Source organism: Pieris brassicae, chromosome 2, assembly GCF_905147105.1.
Source record: "Pieris brassicae chromosome 2, ilPieBrab1.1, whole genome shotgun sequence".
Taxonomy (NCBI): Eukaryota; Metazoa; Arthropoda; class Insecta; order Lepidoptera; family Pieridae; genus Pieris; species Pieris brassicae.
This window is the reverse complement of record NC_059666.1, coordinates 5,188,004-5,205,938: the sequence shown is the minus strand read 5'-3', so window position 1 is coordinate 5,205,938 and position 17,935 is coordinate 5,188,004. Positions and strand designations below refer to the sequence as shown.

The 17,935-nt window shown below is 33.7% G+C and overlaps 1 protein-coding gene across 1 annotated transcript in view; it reads left to right on the top strand.

Annotated features, from left to right (window-relative positions):
* Nucleotides 1-17,935, top strand: part of LOC123720159 (octopamine receptor Oamb) — a 67,623-nt gene that overhangs the window by 35,965 nt on the left and 13,723 nt on the right. Inside the window, exon 2 of the mRNA XM_045676677.1 lies at nucleotides 11,510-11,705. Within this exon, the coding sequence (XP_045532633.1) occupies nucleotides 11,588-11,705 (118 nt within the window). The 5' untranslated portion in view covers nucleotides 11,510-11,587. The remainder of the gene's footprint in view (nucleotides 1-11,509; nucleotides 11,706-17,935) is intronic.

The window sequence follows — 17,935 nt, the reverse complement described above, 5'->3', positions numbered from 1 at the left end:
CCTGATACTGAACCGACTCCAGTTTATTGACACTAATAATAATTGAAACTATTTGGTTCTAGTTCAAAAACAACTAAGAATTGACAGTCTATCTTTGGTAGATACTAAAAATCAGTGCATATCGGACTTTGAGGATTTAAAGAGGTATATGAAAAACATTTGTTTAAGTCACCGTCATCTCGTAATGGATATATATTACAACGAACGCTTATGGGAGGACTAGTAGGTATTGTTCATATAAATTTGCAATAAGTTTTTCATGAAAATTCTTTTCAATATTACAGATACATTCTTTCTGTGTCCAAGGTTCAAAGAAACGTAAAGTAAGGTTAAATTCTATTTGCTCGCTACGTGTTAGTAGGCAAGCTATTTCACACTCCACCGGCTCTAATATCATCGACCACATCATTTATTTGCTCGCGGCTGAGCTGTGCCACTTTCAAAAAGAGCTGGGTAACTTTTTTATATGAAGCAAGTAAGCAGCCTAGAATCGTTATTCACTTTTAAGATTAGCTTTTAGTTTTTACTTTGCTATATAATTTTAGTAATACAGTTATACATTTTTGCGGTTTACCGTTAGTATTTCTTGTTTTCTTACTAGAATTGCGTAGAAGAGATCGCTTGTTAGCGAAAAGGCATATTAATATATGTTATCTAAATGTATTTGTATTTTTTTTTATAGAACAGGGGGCAAAGGGCTCACCTGATGCTAAGTGATACCGCCCAGCAGCCTATGGATACTCACAATGTCAAAGGCCGAGTAATTTGCCTGCCTTTTAAGACTTTGTACGCTCTTTTCTTGAAGGACTGTTTTCTTGAATTGGTTCGAAAATACTTTAGTGGGCAGCTGGTTCCACATAGTTTTGGTGCACGGCAAAAACTGCCTTAAAAACACTCAGTTGTGGACGGACGTCGAAGTGATACGGGTGGAATTTCGTGTTCTGCCTCGACGTCCGATGATGAAACTCACCTGCAGGAATTAATCGAAACTACTCCTCTGAACCTAAATGCTCTAGAAGATGCAGAGTGGCCCCACATCTCATAATCAACGCCAAGGGATCAAGCCAGTCAGAGGGGGATTGGTCGTCAACTATTCGAACCGCTCTTCGTTGAATACGGTAAAGAGGAAGGAGCTGGTACTGGGTTACTGGGGAGCTCCCGCCCAGAGGTGAGAACAGTACTTCATGTGGGACGGAATTTGCGCTTTATACAGTTGCAAGCGCTGGCCCGGAGTGAAGTACCGCCTTGCCTTACTGTGCTCACCAAGCTATTTGGAGGCTAATTTAGCCTTTCTCTCCAAATGATCACGGCACTGAATGGTATTGCATTTATCAACGCCAAGTATTCCAATGCTGCCGTGGCTTTAAAAAATAAGTATTTTATTGTATGAAACATGTAATGCATTGTTAAAAAATACAAAAATAAATAAATCCTTTACGGATGTGATTATTTCTTTGAAATTAGTTTAAAACAGAGAACATTTCATATTGAATATTAATTACCTTGTAAACGTACTTTTGAAGTTTCAGAATAAATATTGAATTTAAAGCGTCACTTTATAAGAATTGAAATACAACGTAGTGAGCACCTACAACAGGTCATTCGTTCGAATAACGGCTGTGGATTTCTTTTTTCTTCTTATGTGCGCAATTAGCACATGCTGCTGTGATCAAAAAATTAAACATTATGAGGTCACCTGTAAATTTTAGAGACAAAAAACGCATGTGCCTAAAAATTATCAATAAAACAAACGTAGAACGCACTAACGCGCGCATTATTCCGATCTTCTTTTGTTTTAATCGTATTCTGAGAGAAAACGAGTGGGAAAGAAATTCGAGAACATTCTATGTTTTAAGACGCTTTATATATGCTAGTTATAAATCTAGCACGTAAAGTGGACATCCTCTAAGCATTTTTTGCCGCTGGACCCTCGTTACAACCCTCATTATAACAAAAACGAATAATGTCTTAGGTACAAAACAATTTTATTTTACATGAAAATTCTTTTACAAAGTATCACTCATAAATAACACTTGAAATTTTTATTATAAAATGACGGTGGAGATAATGGAATTTCTGATTATGTAGGACAGAACTCTTGGCCTAAAATTAAACGGTAAACATATTATCATCACCATTAACATTATGACATTTAATAAGATAACGTCTTATGTACTTCTTTTTTAATGTCAGGAAAAATACAACAAGTTGTTGAATGGACTAAATAGTATTATTCATTTCTCGCTTCCTCTCAGAGTGGCGAAGACTACTTCAACCCTTAATTATCGCGGTGAGCCTGCCCGATTGCTTTGAGATAATTATCTCGGTTTTTTGGTTCGATTGATTGGTGGGATTCCACCACCTCGAACCTTTGACCCCACCCGTATGGCTCCATATGTTACCTTAGGTCTCTTGGTGCAGACATCCTGTACTTATTTAAATATTCACTATCTATGTGTTAGGGTACATCTGTAGGGATTAGTGATCCGTAGGGCTGTTAGATTCTAACATCCCACCCTCTCATATATTTAGTTATCTAGTGAAGCTTGCTCATACATACATTGCATATACTATACAGATACTCCTGACATTCAATACATATAAAGATTAAACACACATTCCACAGTCCACTAACTGGCAAGCTGTACAGTATTTTTTACCTCTGCATTACTTTAGATTCCACCCTGTCTTGGCAGCCCCAAATTAACGAACTGGGCAGGAGGATCTTTTCTTCTTCTGATACACTTAATAGATCACGCAATTTTTGCCTATCTCTACTAAAATTTCTCTTACTCATTCTCTTCTACTTTATATTCTTGATTACGCTGATGTGTGTTATCCAGATTTAATTGAGTTGCAGCTTGATAACTTAGAGCGCTTATAAATTTTTGCATCAGATTCATATTTGGACTTCGTAAATTTAACCATATTTCGTAGTTCCGAAGAAAGCTTAATTGGATACCCATTGGATTGCGGCGTAAGATACACATTTTTACATACACAACGTCTATATAATGTTCTTTTTAATCCTAAAACTCCCAGTCACTTAAAGCAAAATTGTATGTTCCTCTCTAGCGGTGGTTTTGATTTGCGTTCCCTAGACAATCTAATTCTTGAAACTCCTACTCATAAAACTAAAATCACTCATCCGTTACTATGCAAAGTATCGTGCTATGGAATTCCTTAAGCATTGATATCAGTCTCGAGCTTAGTCTTTAAATTTATTTAAAAATCTTCTTTTTGATCATTTTTCTTCTGCCTCGTAATTAGCTACTTATAAATAGGTATTTGCGACTCAATTTACCCTTGGATTAGCTTTTACATTTTTGTTGCTTTTTTACTGTTATTATTTATTTAGTAATTTTTCTTTAGATTTTACATTATTCTAGTCATTGTTACATATTATTTTGTGTTCTTTTTTAAATTAATTATGCACTTGTTGTACTTTACCCTCCATAAGTGTTTCTGTTTTATTGGTCCATATTAAGGTTTCCTGGAAGAAATCGCTTGTTAGCGAAAAGGCTGCCCGTTGCCTAGTCAATTTTGTAACCTGTTTTTTATATGTATGTTTTTGTATAAGGTAACGAAGTATGAATAAATAAATAATTAAATATACTCAAACATATAAACAGTTTCAGTTACCTTTGAACACAAATCATGAACTGTGTCCTACAGAAGATAAAGAAAGAAATGCAGCGAATGTTTCTTGGTAGATTTATAACTAGGATTTATATCTATACTCATATTATAAAGCTGAAAATTCATATGTTTATCAGAAACTACGGGCTCTAATTAAAAAGTTTGTTTTTATCAAGGAGTGCCACAGATAATGAAAATACTCTACTAAGAATAGTAAAGTATAGTAAACCGTTGATAAAAGTTTAAAAAAAATCCTTAAGCGCTTCCGGTGCATGTACAGAGTCAACTAAAATGTTGGCGGAAATGTTTATCTTTTTGTGTCGCAGCTAAGTTTAACAGCCTAGCCGTTAAACTTAGTTAACGGCGCCGTTTAGTTAAAAGGCTAGGCTGTTAATTGAACGGCTAATTAAGCTAGTCAGCTGCGACATATGCATTGTAGCATTTATTTTAAACCGCATATATATATCGTATATTATTTAAGTTTGAATCTCTATAACCTCTTTATGGTAATTAATTTTGTTCTAAATTAACGGAATTTGTGAAGGAAAATTTAATATAACCTAATCCAAATGAATATCTTATTCATTGCAGGAATTTTGAATAAAATAGCACTTTCCGTTTAATTAATATCTTTGAAGATTAAGTTTTAACAAGTGTCGCGCGAATCAATCCAATTGCTAACCGAAAAAAACACCATTTCATACTTTGAAATTCAGTCTCATTCATTTAAGTCTACGAAAAAAAATTACAACGAAAAAGCTCGTACAAATTTTAAGGCTTTTCCCAATATATACATAGTTTCAAGTTTGTTTTTGTTATTCCATTAGTACTCTATTTCGTAAAGCATTTCACTGAATGTTTATTTAAAGGCTTCAGGCAGTCCATTCGAACCTTTATTTACGAATGCAAAGTTTCTTATAAAATGAGACTATTGTCCATGGCACAGAATATATATGAGCAGTTGTATATAAATTATTTATTTTAAACAATTTCAATGTTGCCAGTACAGTAAAAAAAATATTGTTGCTAAGATAACAATAAGTTGTTTTAAGACGCGTTTAAAACCGTTTGAATTTAACCTTTCATTACACTGAAGGTTAGTGTTTTGTGGTGGTATTAGTCGCAAATTTAATAATGAAATGTAATATAAGATTCTTACTGGAATCTCGCTGTTGGCCAGAATTGCAGCACGGAAGTGAGTGTGACTCACTACTGGATTGAGCAAAATACGAAGTAAGGAACCTCGTCTTCCCCGGTGAATGCGATTTTTTGCCCTAACCTGATTTGCCGCGCGTCTGGCTTTTAATCTGTTATTGGTTAATGTGACTGGATCCTCCAGATTCACCAAAAATGTCGTGATAGTAGATTATAGATAGTTAGATAGTAGATGGTTGTACTCTAATCTCCACACGTAATTGTAGTATACATAAGTAATTCTCCAATGGCTAACTCTCACTAGAGAGGTCCCTATGTCATCTAATTTAATATTGACATTAGTTAAGGTAAAGCTGTATTGGTACAGATACTGTTACTAATGTTACTGTGCCACTGTCCAGCCCACTTCCACAACACAATAGCATGCCTGTTAACGTTGAGAGCACGCAATTCTAACTTCTGACCCACTACAATTAAATGCGTTATTTGCTTGAATTGTCCCATTAAAGCTGTTTTAAAAGTATTATCATATTAGTTCAAGCTTTCAAATTTTTATTACATTACTAGCGTGTGTTATCATAACTGGGTCACCTTCTGAAATAAATGTTCCATATATCCAGTTCCAGTGAACCAACGGTGTGCGAATTCTTATTGCATTTTCCAATTATGCAGGATTATTTTTCTAAATAATACATTTCTTATGATAATTGAGTGAAATATTGAAACATACAAAACCACGGAACATCAGTTTATTGTAATATGAAGCAGTGTTCGAACCCTGGCTGTGGACTTGTGTGGACTTTCTATGTGCGCATTTAACAGTCGCCCGTACAGTGTTTTCTCCCTACCATGTACAATTGATAAAGTTGGCGTCCACACGCCACTTCACCAAACCTTAACACCATCCCACCCACTGGTGCGGAAAATCATCAACTATAAACCCCTTCCCGACAAAAAGGCCCGAAAGAGGCCCCAACATGTTCTATCGGATCCGGACGATTCAATCACGATAGCTAATTACAAAAGAAAAGCCGCTGTCAATAATAATAATAGCCAAAAACAGCTTAGGGTAAAAAACCGCCTTCACCGGGGAAGGTGAGGACCTTCGCTAAATACTTCGCACTCCAGTGAGCTTCCGTCTCGCCCTTCAGACGATTGAACCACCCCGTGACGGCCCAAGCCGATGTTCGAGTCTCGCAAGAGACGCCGAAGAAGTCGCGGGTAAACCGCCCATTCAGCCCGAGCTAAGCTCGCCAAAACAGCCCGAACTGGGGTGTAAAGGCCCTACAGGCCAACAGCGAGATTCCGTTAAAAGAAGCGTACGGTTTTTCCACATAGCAGGGAAACCGGAATGTCTCAAATACAAAAATCGATGGCATAGATTCGATAGTTGGCCCATCAAATAGTTGCCCAATTGAAAGAACAAAACAATCACCGAAGACCACAGATACAAAAAATCTGAGGTTTAAAGACCAGACCTTTAAAGGTTGTAATGCCAGTGGTTTAGTGTTAAAACACTATTTTTCATTATACTACATTAGTACTAGATCTTATGTATACTACACAAAGACTGAAAGTTCAGCAATACATGACACAATTGTAATTTTGAACTGTACCAATGCGCATAGGCACTAAATATCTTGTGTAAAAGTGAGTATCGCGATCATTTGGAAACACGTTACTATGAAACGAAAATTATCATTTACGTCTGCATCCTTCTTACTTCAATATGTATATATTTTTAAGTTAAAGTGCTTCTATCCTGGAACCAAAGCCTCGTTTCAAGGAAATAAACGTAGATATTATATAAATAGGTTCTGTCATTAGTTGACGTCAATATGGCTTTTTGCTAGGGAGTGCCAATGTCAGCTAATAGTTATGGAATACCTGAAACTGTTATTGGTGTAATGTGACAAGCTTATTTACAACACAATAATAATACAATTTTAGGATTGTTAATACTATTTTAAATAAACTCCTTTTAATTTTGTAAAACATCTTGTAATATAGAAACACTTTTTTATAGCTGTTATTATTTTAATATTTATTAGGAATATTAAATTACGTGATTTGCGTTTTTGTAGCTAAGAATTATATTCAAATCGAAATAGGTCAGAAATATCATAAAAAGGAAAAAACTTGGCAAAGCAATTTGGGTGTTTTGTGAGGGGAATCGTTAGCCGTTATAAGTTAGGGATGAAACACCATAATGATTTACTAGATTTAGCTCGCGGGTTTTGCCTGAAAATTATAAATTTCTGGTGTAAGTGCCATAAGAGTATATCTATGTTTTATATGCAATGTTTTTGTCACATGAGCAAGGCGTAATGATTGTAGCTCTTAGGGTGACACTCAGAAACAGGATTTGGTGCGAACTATGACTCCCGTATGTCAAAATTGTATAATTTGTTTCTTAGTGCTAAGTTTCGACTCCTTAATATATTTCACGTCAAAAACTAAATACTATAATTCCTCTGAAAAAATCAAACACATAGTTTCAAAGCTTCTGAAATAAGTTCGTGTCTAACAGCCTAGATTCACATCCTATACCATGCTTGAATAGTTGAACACGCGATAGGTTCTACATAAACGATAACTACGCTTTCATACAATTTCGCTTTGACAATTGTTCTAATAAATCGATACATTTTGAATTAACAACAATTTACTGCTTTACATTCTGATTTATCGTAAACGTAGTATGCATCTCCTGTAGATGTTAAATACAATTTAGAGCATTATTTGGTATCCTTGGAGTATTTTAATTTTAAAATGTAAGATACTCGACAGTTAAAAATGCCAAAACATATAAAGTACCACTAAAGCCCGAATTTTATTACAACGTGAAACACCTATAAATTTAGATAAGCTATAAGTTTTTTTTAAAAATTAGTATAGTATTCTAGTTCAATTATGCACTTCTGCTTCTAAAGTGAATATTATATTCACTTTTTTCCTTAGTAGGATTGCCTGGATATGGATCGCTACCGATGCATTCCTAATAAGTTATGTTATCTGTTTACCTGTGCTTTTTATGTAACGAAGTTTTAATAATAAAAATTGCTAATGAAATCCCCATTGCTATCTCCGGGAAGAGGATATGTTCACGCACACAAAAACAAACTCAGTTCCATCTTATTACCGACAAGTAATATATGAACCATTATAAATACATGTGAATATAATTTCAATTCGTTCTAAAACATAATAGCATTTGAATACGTAATGTTATTTCAATTTCATTAAATTTTGGGTAAGTTTCGAAGTAATTAATTAGCTTTTTTAGTATATTATTAAGTATAATGTGATGAATCTCTAAAAAAATAATTTTACACGGTTGTAATACGTTTCTTAATCACACTATCATTAAATGAAAATTATGTCTGTCTCGAATAATCACGTGCTATTTGTAAAACACGTGTCACCCGTTGGAATTGATTTAAATTTACGATAATGTTCTACGTTGAATTCTGCCACTAATATCGACCTTCTTTCACACTCCTCTACTGCCTCATTTAAGAAAAAGTCAAAGCAACTATTATTGTCCTAAGTATTGTATCTTTCTTCTTTATTATATCAACTAGTATGTTTGTCGTTGTCCTGATTTATACATTTAGTGTTGTATTGTCTACTTTGCTACCGTTCTGCTGTCATGTTTTGCTTTGTATCTTATTTTTATCAGTGAAATTAGTAGTTATAAGTTATTTTTTTAATTCTTTATATAGAGATATATCTATTTTGTTTGCTAAATAAATAAATAAAGAAATGAATAAGATAAATACTTTTTATTTTAAATACATTATAGTTAGATTTGAGAACTCTTTTAAGTAAATGACTTGTTTCCGAAAATTTGTTAAATACACGTCTTGATTGATTAATGGTTTGAAGTGCTACATTTTAACACGATTCCAATGTTTGCTTTATTTGCGTAAAAATTATTAGCATAATAAAAAAATCCCAATTCCCAAATGTCATCCTATTAAGGCGAAGGCCGGCATAATGGGTGTATGGAGTTTTCAATTAAAGCCGCAGTTAATAGACGCGACGCTCCAGTGAGTCCGCCATTCACATATTTTGTTTGATTTCATTTGATACAAAATTGACTTGTGATTCCGCCAAGCCCAATTCAGCTTTTGTTTTACATTTTTTATTTATTGAAATTAACTTTATACTGTTATTTAGGGAACTAGGCTAAATAAAAAATGCACCTTTGTTAAAATAACTAGTCTGGCCTATATTGTTTTTGTCATATTTTTCGTGTTCATTATCAAATTACAAAGTGTGTATGGAGCCGTCGATCATATTCCAGATACTTCAAAAGCTTGGTATCAGCCGTTAGAACTACGAGTACAAAGGCTGTTAAGCCAGAATTCGTCGAAACCCCATAAGGAAGGAAATCTTATCGCGAGAAATGAAGATTACCCTAGCGGTAATCTTCACTCTGTCGCCTATTATAAAGCTAGACCAGAAGCTCGTGCTTAGCGTCGATATACGGGACATGCCCTAAATCAATCTTTACTATTAAAGAGAGTGAATCGTTCAAAACGCGTTCTGTCACGGTACACAAGTGAAAAACACAGAAATATCCTTTTTTTACGATTAAAGAACACGACAATAAGCAAAATGATATAGTTATAAAGAAGCTGTCCAATGGGTTGAAAAGGTACAAGGTAGCTTGGTGGGCGTGTCTTATCAAGGAGTCACAAAACTAATTTTTTTGTGAAAAAGGAATGTAAACTTCACTTTTAAAAGGAGCTGCTGCAGTACTGGCCTAGTGACTTCAGCGTGCGACTCTCATACCTGAGGTCGTAGGTTCGACTCCAGCTGTGCACCAATGGACTTCTTTCTATTTGGCATTCGCTCGAGCGGTGATGGAAAACATCGTGAGGAAACCGGCTTGCCTTAGACCAAAAAGTCGACGGCGTGCGTCAGGCTCAGAAGGCTGATAACTTAATCACTTGCCTAATACATTAAAAAATGCTTATGAAACAGATACAGAAATCTGACCCCCAGAACCTAAAAAGGTTGTAGTGCCATTGATTTAATTTTAATTTAATAGCTGAAAAGAACTTACGGTTTGACTAGGTATACTACTCGCGTTAGTTCGGTCTCAGTGTAACTAAATAAATGGACTATTTTTTCATCAATTCCATTAATCCACCTTATTTAATAATAGTCACTATTTTAAAATGGTTACTACTGCAGCTTTCTATAGAGCTTTTAGCTAATATATATATACAAATTAAAATACATACATAATAGTTTGTTTATGATAATGATCCTTAATACATAATAATAAAGTATCATATATCCCCATATTTATAATTACATACATAATTACATATATTTAATATACATAATATCTCGTAAACTTTCATTTGTTTTATTTTCTTTCATAGGCAACCCAACCCAAGACAGAAATAAAAAATACTGGCATATGTATCTATCGGAAATAGTTAGGTTTCTCAAAAAATTTGAATACTTTAGAAACCTAACCTAACTAAAATAACTAATTCCGTTTGCGTATTAGTTAGCAAATACCAAGTATTTATACAGCAAGCTGTACAAACCACATAGTTCTCTAATTCATAAACGTGTCATCCACTCTGAATTATTATAGCAAAGAACAGCTAAATGTGTTGTTTGAATAGGTCCCAAGGGCTCTGAATATAACTTCCCCTTAATTAACGGATCTTGCATACAAGACAAATGTTTATTGTTCGTACAACACATGTTTATCGGTTTATTTTATTGTTGGATTATGAAGTTAATTACCACGCTGTTAAATGTGATTAATCTAGCCTATGGGTGATTATATATTAGCTTGAAGACATTTTTTAAATAAAGTCTTTAAACCCAAGTTAATTAAATTATTTACAACTAATGCCTAAAGTCGTGGTCAATGCGTGTCACGGTACAAATTTTATATCATTTTCTGCGACCAAAAAGTGACTTTGCTTCCGAAACGAGAATTTGCCGGCCAATCCTAAGCTACCTTCTAATAATTAGCTTTCAGCAGGGCCTATTCAACTATGTCAATCCAGCGGTATCGGCAAACCTGGTCTCCAATCGTCCGAGTGCCGGCTCTGATAAGCTTCATTCACTGCCCGCTGGTGATGCATACGATAGTTTCTGAGAGCCTAATGTATAGCTACGTATTCTATTTGTATGATTATTTCTACTTTTTCCAATACGAGCACTCTTTTCTATTTGAATAATGATGGTTCCAAGTAAAATATCTAATTTATGTAGCCCAGTAATAAAGTTATCTAGTAGGTGCCTGATAACAATGATTGTAAAACCATTTCAAAATTGGATTGACCGCACAGTGCGCCTGACTTAATCATTACTAGAAACCACACAATGGCTCTGACTTCTGGCAGCATAGATAAAACGTATTCCATTAATATAATGAATACAATACAACGAATCAGGATAAAAAACATTACTTTTTCTACTATTTTAAAAGTACATAGAATTGATAGAATTTGCTTTATATACAGTGCATTGTTGTTCCGCGGATTAAATTATAGATTTTATTTAGACTGAGGCTAAATAAAAGAAATAACTGCTCATAAATAATGCTAGATAAAATTCTGAAGAGAGCACCGTCTCTTGGCAACACTCTCGGGTTGTATCTTCGTCCATATTGACAATCACGCTTGTATAACAAAATATTCCAATAAAGTGAAGTATTCTTTATACTTGTCAACAGGTGCTGAACAAAATGAAGGCAACGTAACGAAGACTGGGCGATGCGCGGCGCGCGCGCGTTACGTGCCCTGCGCGTAACATGCGCTCACTAAACGTGACCGCTTGCGCGGCGCTGCTCGATGACGTACGCTGGGACGAGCCCACCAGCGTTGCAAGCCTTGCTGTCCTCGCTCTGATAGATGTCCTTGTTATCACAGGTAAACGCCTAAATTCCATAAGGCTCCCTATTGCAAGTTACGAGGGATCTCAACTGTCTCTGATCACGAATACTGAATCGCACTCGAAACGTGTTACATTGTAATGAATTCAATTTTATATCCGATAAAGAAGGTTGAGTTCAATGTACAATCATACATAAACTAAAACCATATCGATCTTTCATTATATAATCAGTTTCACAATTGAATTTAGTGAAAAACAAAATCAGGATCTGATTGTAAAATTTGGACATGCGTTTTAATCTGATGAAGTATATTTTTTTTTAAATCACTGATGTCCATCCTTTTTAGATAACAAGTATCCAAATTAGATCATCATTTTGTGTCTATGATTATCACATGTGATTTATTATAACGTACACAAGATAAGCGTGGATTCTGTATCCTCATTCTCCTTCAACCACTTGTCATAGTTAACATGAGTCCCGTAACATAACCACAACATTCTTCATAATATTTTCCTATTTATGTTCATATTATTTTTGCTATAATATTATTTTATTTTCTATAAAAACACTTTGCTTGATTTGCTTTCCAATATTTTTTTAAATACCCAGTATCGTGATTAAATGAAAAATGCTACATTTAAAACACTATAGGATATTTCTCTAGGGCATTCAAAAAACAATTAGTTACGACTAATTCAATTTCTGCCAACGTTCAATAAAGTAAACTGAACGAGCACTTTCAAATGTACTTTGCCACTTCAAATCAAATTAAATACATAAATTACTAGAAAGTATTATATCATACAATATGCAATGCAATATTATTTTATGTTTTTATTTATAAAGAGTTATATTTTTTAACTAATAAAATATGATTTTTGTATTAGAAATAGTAGCTTCAATTACTATTTCTACATCAAATTCTGCCCTTTGTTTTCTGAAGCAAAAACCAGTAGCGTAGAACTCTTGATGTTGTCATTCTGGATCTGATAGTAATTAAGCATATGCTGGCCTATAAAAATATATAACAATGTTGTGTATATGTTTTCGTTAGTACCTCACACAAGAAGTCGCAAATTTTTAGTAAGCAACCATTGAAAACATTATTCTATTTTTATAAAACACTTTAAAGCTTTGAACTAAACGCCAATCGCCGAGTGGGCGTTTAAATCAAAGCTATTCTAAGCATATTCATTTATTCGAAAGTGAGAGAACCATTAGCAAATTACATTACTGCTTGTGCCTGAGCGTAGTTTTTATACATACAATGTAGACGTAGAATATCGGGAGGAAATATGGAAAATGTTACTATAATTTCGGAGTTGTTTTTGAAGATACGTATATGGAATTATAGTTGTGTCTGATGGGGTAGACACGGTCTTTTTTAGTTTTTGTTTGACCAAATAAACTACGATATATTTTTAATCGTAAATCGAGCTCGGCTTGCAAACCTGAATCGAAACTTTATTATAATAAGAAAATGCCGGCAAAATTACGGTACCTATTTAATAATAAAATCACTTAATTTACATTACAATAATACAAACTAAGAAAATATAAGATCAAATAAATGAAGACAAAAGACGTAAAAGGGCGGTCTTACTGTAAAAGCAGTTTCTTCTAGACAACGCAAACACAACATAAACAATAAATAATATAAACATTTAAAAAAATACAATTATTAATTTATTTTCTTTGAATTACAATTTTCTCAGAACACTCAATAAATAGATTCAAATCTCTTATGTACTTCTAAAGTCTTTACAAAGTTAGAAATCTCAAATTCCGAAGCTACTTCTAATATCATAATATCAGGAGTTATAAATCATAAACTTTGGTAGAGTCGGTAAATTCAAGTTTTCCGGGCCACTCTTACAAACTTTTCAACTACCCACGTATATTTATGGAAATTCCTTTGCAACTCGGCTGCGGCTTTTCTAATACTATAATACTTTTTACGACAATTCATAAGAAATAATTTAGTCGTACTGTTTAAGAACGTTTGTTATTGTGTTTACGCTTATGAAAAAACTTATACAGATATGACCTAATTTTTAATTTAACTCAACTCAAAATAACTTTATTCATAGGTAGCCAAGTACACCTATGAATGTCAATAGAAAAGAAGTTAATTTAAATTTACATTTACAACCAGTTCACAAGTCAAGGGCGTAGAGAGGGCAAGAAGAACTGGCAAGAAACTCTCCGCTCTTTTAAATCGCTAAGTTTTGAGTCATATTTCGTCAAATAAAAAGCTTTATTGATTAATTTACATTAAATTTTACAAAAATTCAACCCTTAATCTACTTCCTATCTCAATAATGACTTCAAATTAGGGAGCTCACAACTATAGCTTAAGCTCTTCCGAAAACTATATCCTTGAAATCCCATCTCATCCCGCCTCCTTTCTTGGCGAATCCTTTTTGGTCTCTACAGTTATGCTATGGAATTCACTTCCCTTATTCGCTTAGCTCCTTCTTTATCTTCCTTTAAATTTCTTTTGTACAAACATTACCACATCGTATCCCTATCTTTCTTACTAAGTACTAACTGACGTGAGACTGATCTTAAATTATCGTGATTCATGTGCAAAGTGTTTCTTTTTGTTTTTCATGTTTCCTTCTTTTTTTTAGTTTAAGTTTGTTTTTTTGTTGTTGTTCCTGTTTAGTTTTCTCTCAACAACTATGTGTAATATGTATTTTAGCACTTCCTGCCTTCCTTATCTAATTTAACACATTTTTTTTCTCACAGTGGTTGCCTGGAAGAGATCGCTCGAAATCGATAAGGCCGCCAGTTGCCCTCCTTTTAATTTTATTATGTTCATTTTTTATATTGTAATGCAATGAAGAAATAATATCTTGCTTATATTTTTATTAGAATTATATAGGTTCTACAATCTACATTTGTTATACGTTCTGGATACATAAACTGGAACGTTTAATTGAGGTAATTGCGTATGTAATTTTTCAGAAAACAAAAACGTACATATGATTGAAATATCTTTAATTTCTCTTTCTTGTCACATAGTTTCGTAAAAATCAGCAATAAAATCGTGCGACAGGTGACGCGTAAAATTGCGATCCATAGCTCCAAAACCTTTTTCTGTTTGTTCTGGTTATATATAGATGGGTTTTTGTTTATTCGACGCACGAAAAAGGTTGTTGATAAATGGCTTTATTTTTCTGGATTTATTAGTTATGAGAAAACAATGTTGATTGACGTATAAGCTAGGCTCAACTCCGCCGCAGGAATTAAATTGTTTTATTATTATTACTCATATAGTAAAGTTAACTCAGATTAAGTAATATTAAACCAGTTTGTACGTAGTAACCAGTGACGATATATGCAGGCACACTACATCTACAATAAATTAATTAGGTTGCTTAATATCTAATCGATTACCGACCACAATTAAAAAAAAACTGGTTTCTGAATACATCTTATGCAGAGTTGGCAATGCTACTGAGACTCTAACATGTAGTTACACATTCATACACATTACACTCACTCATACTCTAAAATGCACAATCACGCGTGTTACGCGGCGAGTAACTAGCATTACGTTAAAAAAATTGTAATAAAAACAAAATTATGGAATTAAGTCTATTATGGAAGAGCTGGGAACCAAATCTCGTAAGGCATGAAACAATTAAAATGTGTTTATTCATTATTAATATAATTTTATTCTAGGCGCTCAAGGAAGAAAAATATATTTTGTTTAAATATGATAAAAAAATGATCTTTAATTATTATCCATATAAATATTTACTGTGTTACGAGTGAAATCCCTTATAGAATAATTTTGCAGCTAGGAACTTTAACTTAAAGCTCTCGGGATCTTTTATACAAAGCGAATATTTTAAATACCTTGAAAATGTAAGCGCAAAAACTACACGGAGGATGATTTCTTTGAAAATTAAGATTCTTTACTACTATTTAAAGCGTATGTTATAAAGAGATTATGAAACTTTGCTTATAGATTACTAAATCCTGTCATTGTGTAGAATTATTTACTTATACTTAGTATACTTTCAAGCATAAAAAGGGAATGAATTATCCAGATCTATGTACACCTAAAACTAATTTTACTTGTTCTAGCACCACATAGCTATTATTATTACATTTATTCTCTCATCTATCCCAATTTTACGTAGCCCACACTAAGTATCGATTATTATAATAACAAAACTAACATGAACAATAACATTCATAAACTTGCATTTGATTTTCAGTCAGTTTTTTAACACTTCCATTTATGTCGAAGTAACAAGGGCATTCCCCTTAGTAAACGAACACCCTAAACATTTTCATAAATAACTCCACAAGTACATATATAATTAAAACCTACTTTACATTCATCCAAACTGTAATTAAATTCAACAAAAGGGGATACAACAAAGCGAAGTAATCAAAATGTTTTGTTTGGACAGCACTTCTGAAACGCACTTTTTTCTTCAACCAGTAATGGCTTATGTGAGGCTTATTTTCAATAAGGATTCTTGTTAACCAACGTTTGATGCCACATTGACATGTAAACGAATTGATATTAGCTTCGAAGTCTCGTCTGAATTACAGAGTACCTACAATTAAACTTACTTCCGAAAATATAACAAATAATAGTGTCTTTCATGTCGCGTTTCTTTAATTTCACTAAGTGCTGTTGACTTGTCATCATCAAACGGAACGCGCGGTCGATTCATTTACATCACTATGGGCGTTTTGATTATACAATTTCGATGCAATTTGACGTTTCTATTTTAGAAAGTTAACCCCAGCCTACCTCGCCTAAGATAATAAGATACGCTAACATCAAATCACAAAGACCGCGCTTTAGTAGACTTCTAAGGGAGCCACATAATGAATGTAAGTCTGTAACATGAAAGCCCAAGGGGCAGTTTGTCTACCATGATTTTAGAAAAATATTAAAAGTGTCTTTATCCAAATTTGTAAATATTTTGTTAAACTGATGTTAGAGTTATTGCTTTGATTGAGGAAATAGGGCGTGCTATACTTACGACGAGACGGTAACATGATATGCTAGCGAATATAGCCTATATATTGTTAGCGGTAGTTGATCTAGTTCTTAGACTAGGAAATTAAACACTTCAATGATGACTTTATTCACTATAATTTACTTCACTGATTTTACGTTAACTGTATAACTTCAAACTTGAAATAGCCCGAGCGCATGTGTCACAACCTCTTTTATAATCACAACTGTCCTACTCCGACTAGACCATCCCACTTCGGGGAGATGGTCGAGTCAATTCGTAACAATTCGTCAACAACCGAACGAGTCAAATGATTGCACATATGCACTTGTAGCAAGATTCTTAAGAATATGTTTCATAAATGTTTATAATTTAATTAAATAAATATTAGAAGCTAACAATATGGAACTGGACACAGTCTTTCTATGTACAACAAGTATCAAATAAATATTATCTTTTCTAATTTGTACGCATAGTATGTTTATGCATAATAGGTATGTATAACCCTTCTACCAGGCTAGTTTCTTTTAAGTAATTCATATTACGAAACAATAACATTGCAGTGATAAATATGCCTTACTAACTAAAGCCCATAGATAGGGCTGAGGGTCTCCGTCGCGGTCGGTCTTGAGCCATGTATATCACCTCGCTCCAAGTCTTTCGGCCCTCTTTGCGTCATCTGAAATAATAAATATCATATATAACGTTAAAACTACATTCTTTATTTTTATGTTAGCAAAAACATTATAAGTAGAAAAACTAGGCCTAGCGGTAGGTCTGCCAACCATTATAAACCGTACGTGAAAAATGTATTAAATTGTGACATTCAGTAGTCATAGTAAGATCTCTTTTCTAAATCTCACCCTGAGTAAAATAAAAATATCACGTAACGCACGTTCGTCTTTAAACAGCCTATTTCTATTTTATTTAAAGCGTAATAATGGAGCCTAGTATCTGTTGTTTTTGCACTCAGACAGTTTTCAAGAGGACTTTGTTTTGAATGTTATTATTATTTATGAAATTATAACGTCAAATCAACATAAAATATCACTGGTATGTATTAGAAAACATGTACGTACATTATTACAAATATGGTAGCACATTTCTTGCGCTAATTACCTCAAAGAACAACCAGTCTGTGGCAAGAGAAACCCCGGTAGACCGAGGCTGCGTTGGTGGGATGGAGGAGGCTCAGGTCCATAAGAGGCCGTACAGCCATTGATAATGAATAACCTCAAAGGGCCTGGACAGAACTGTATAATTTAAAAAA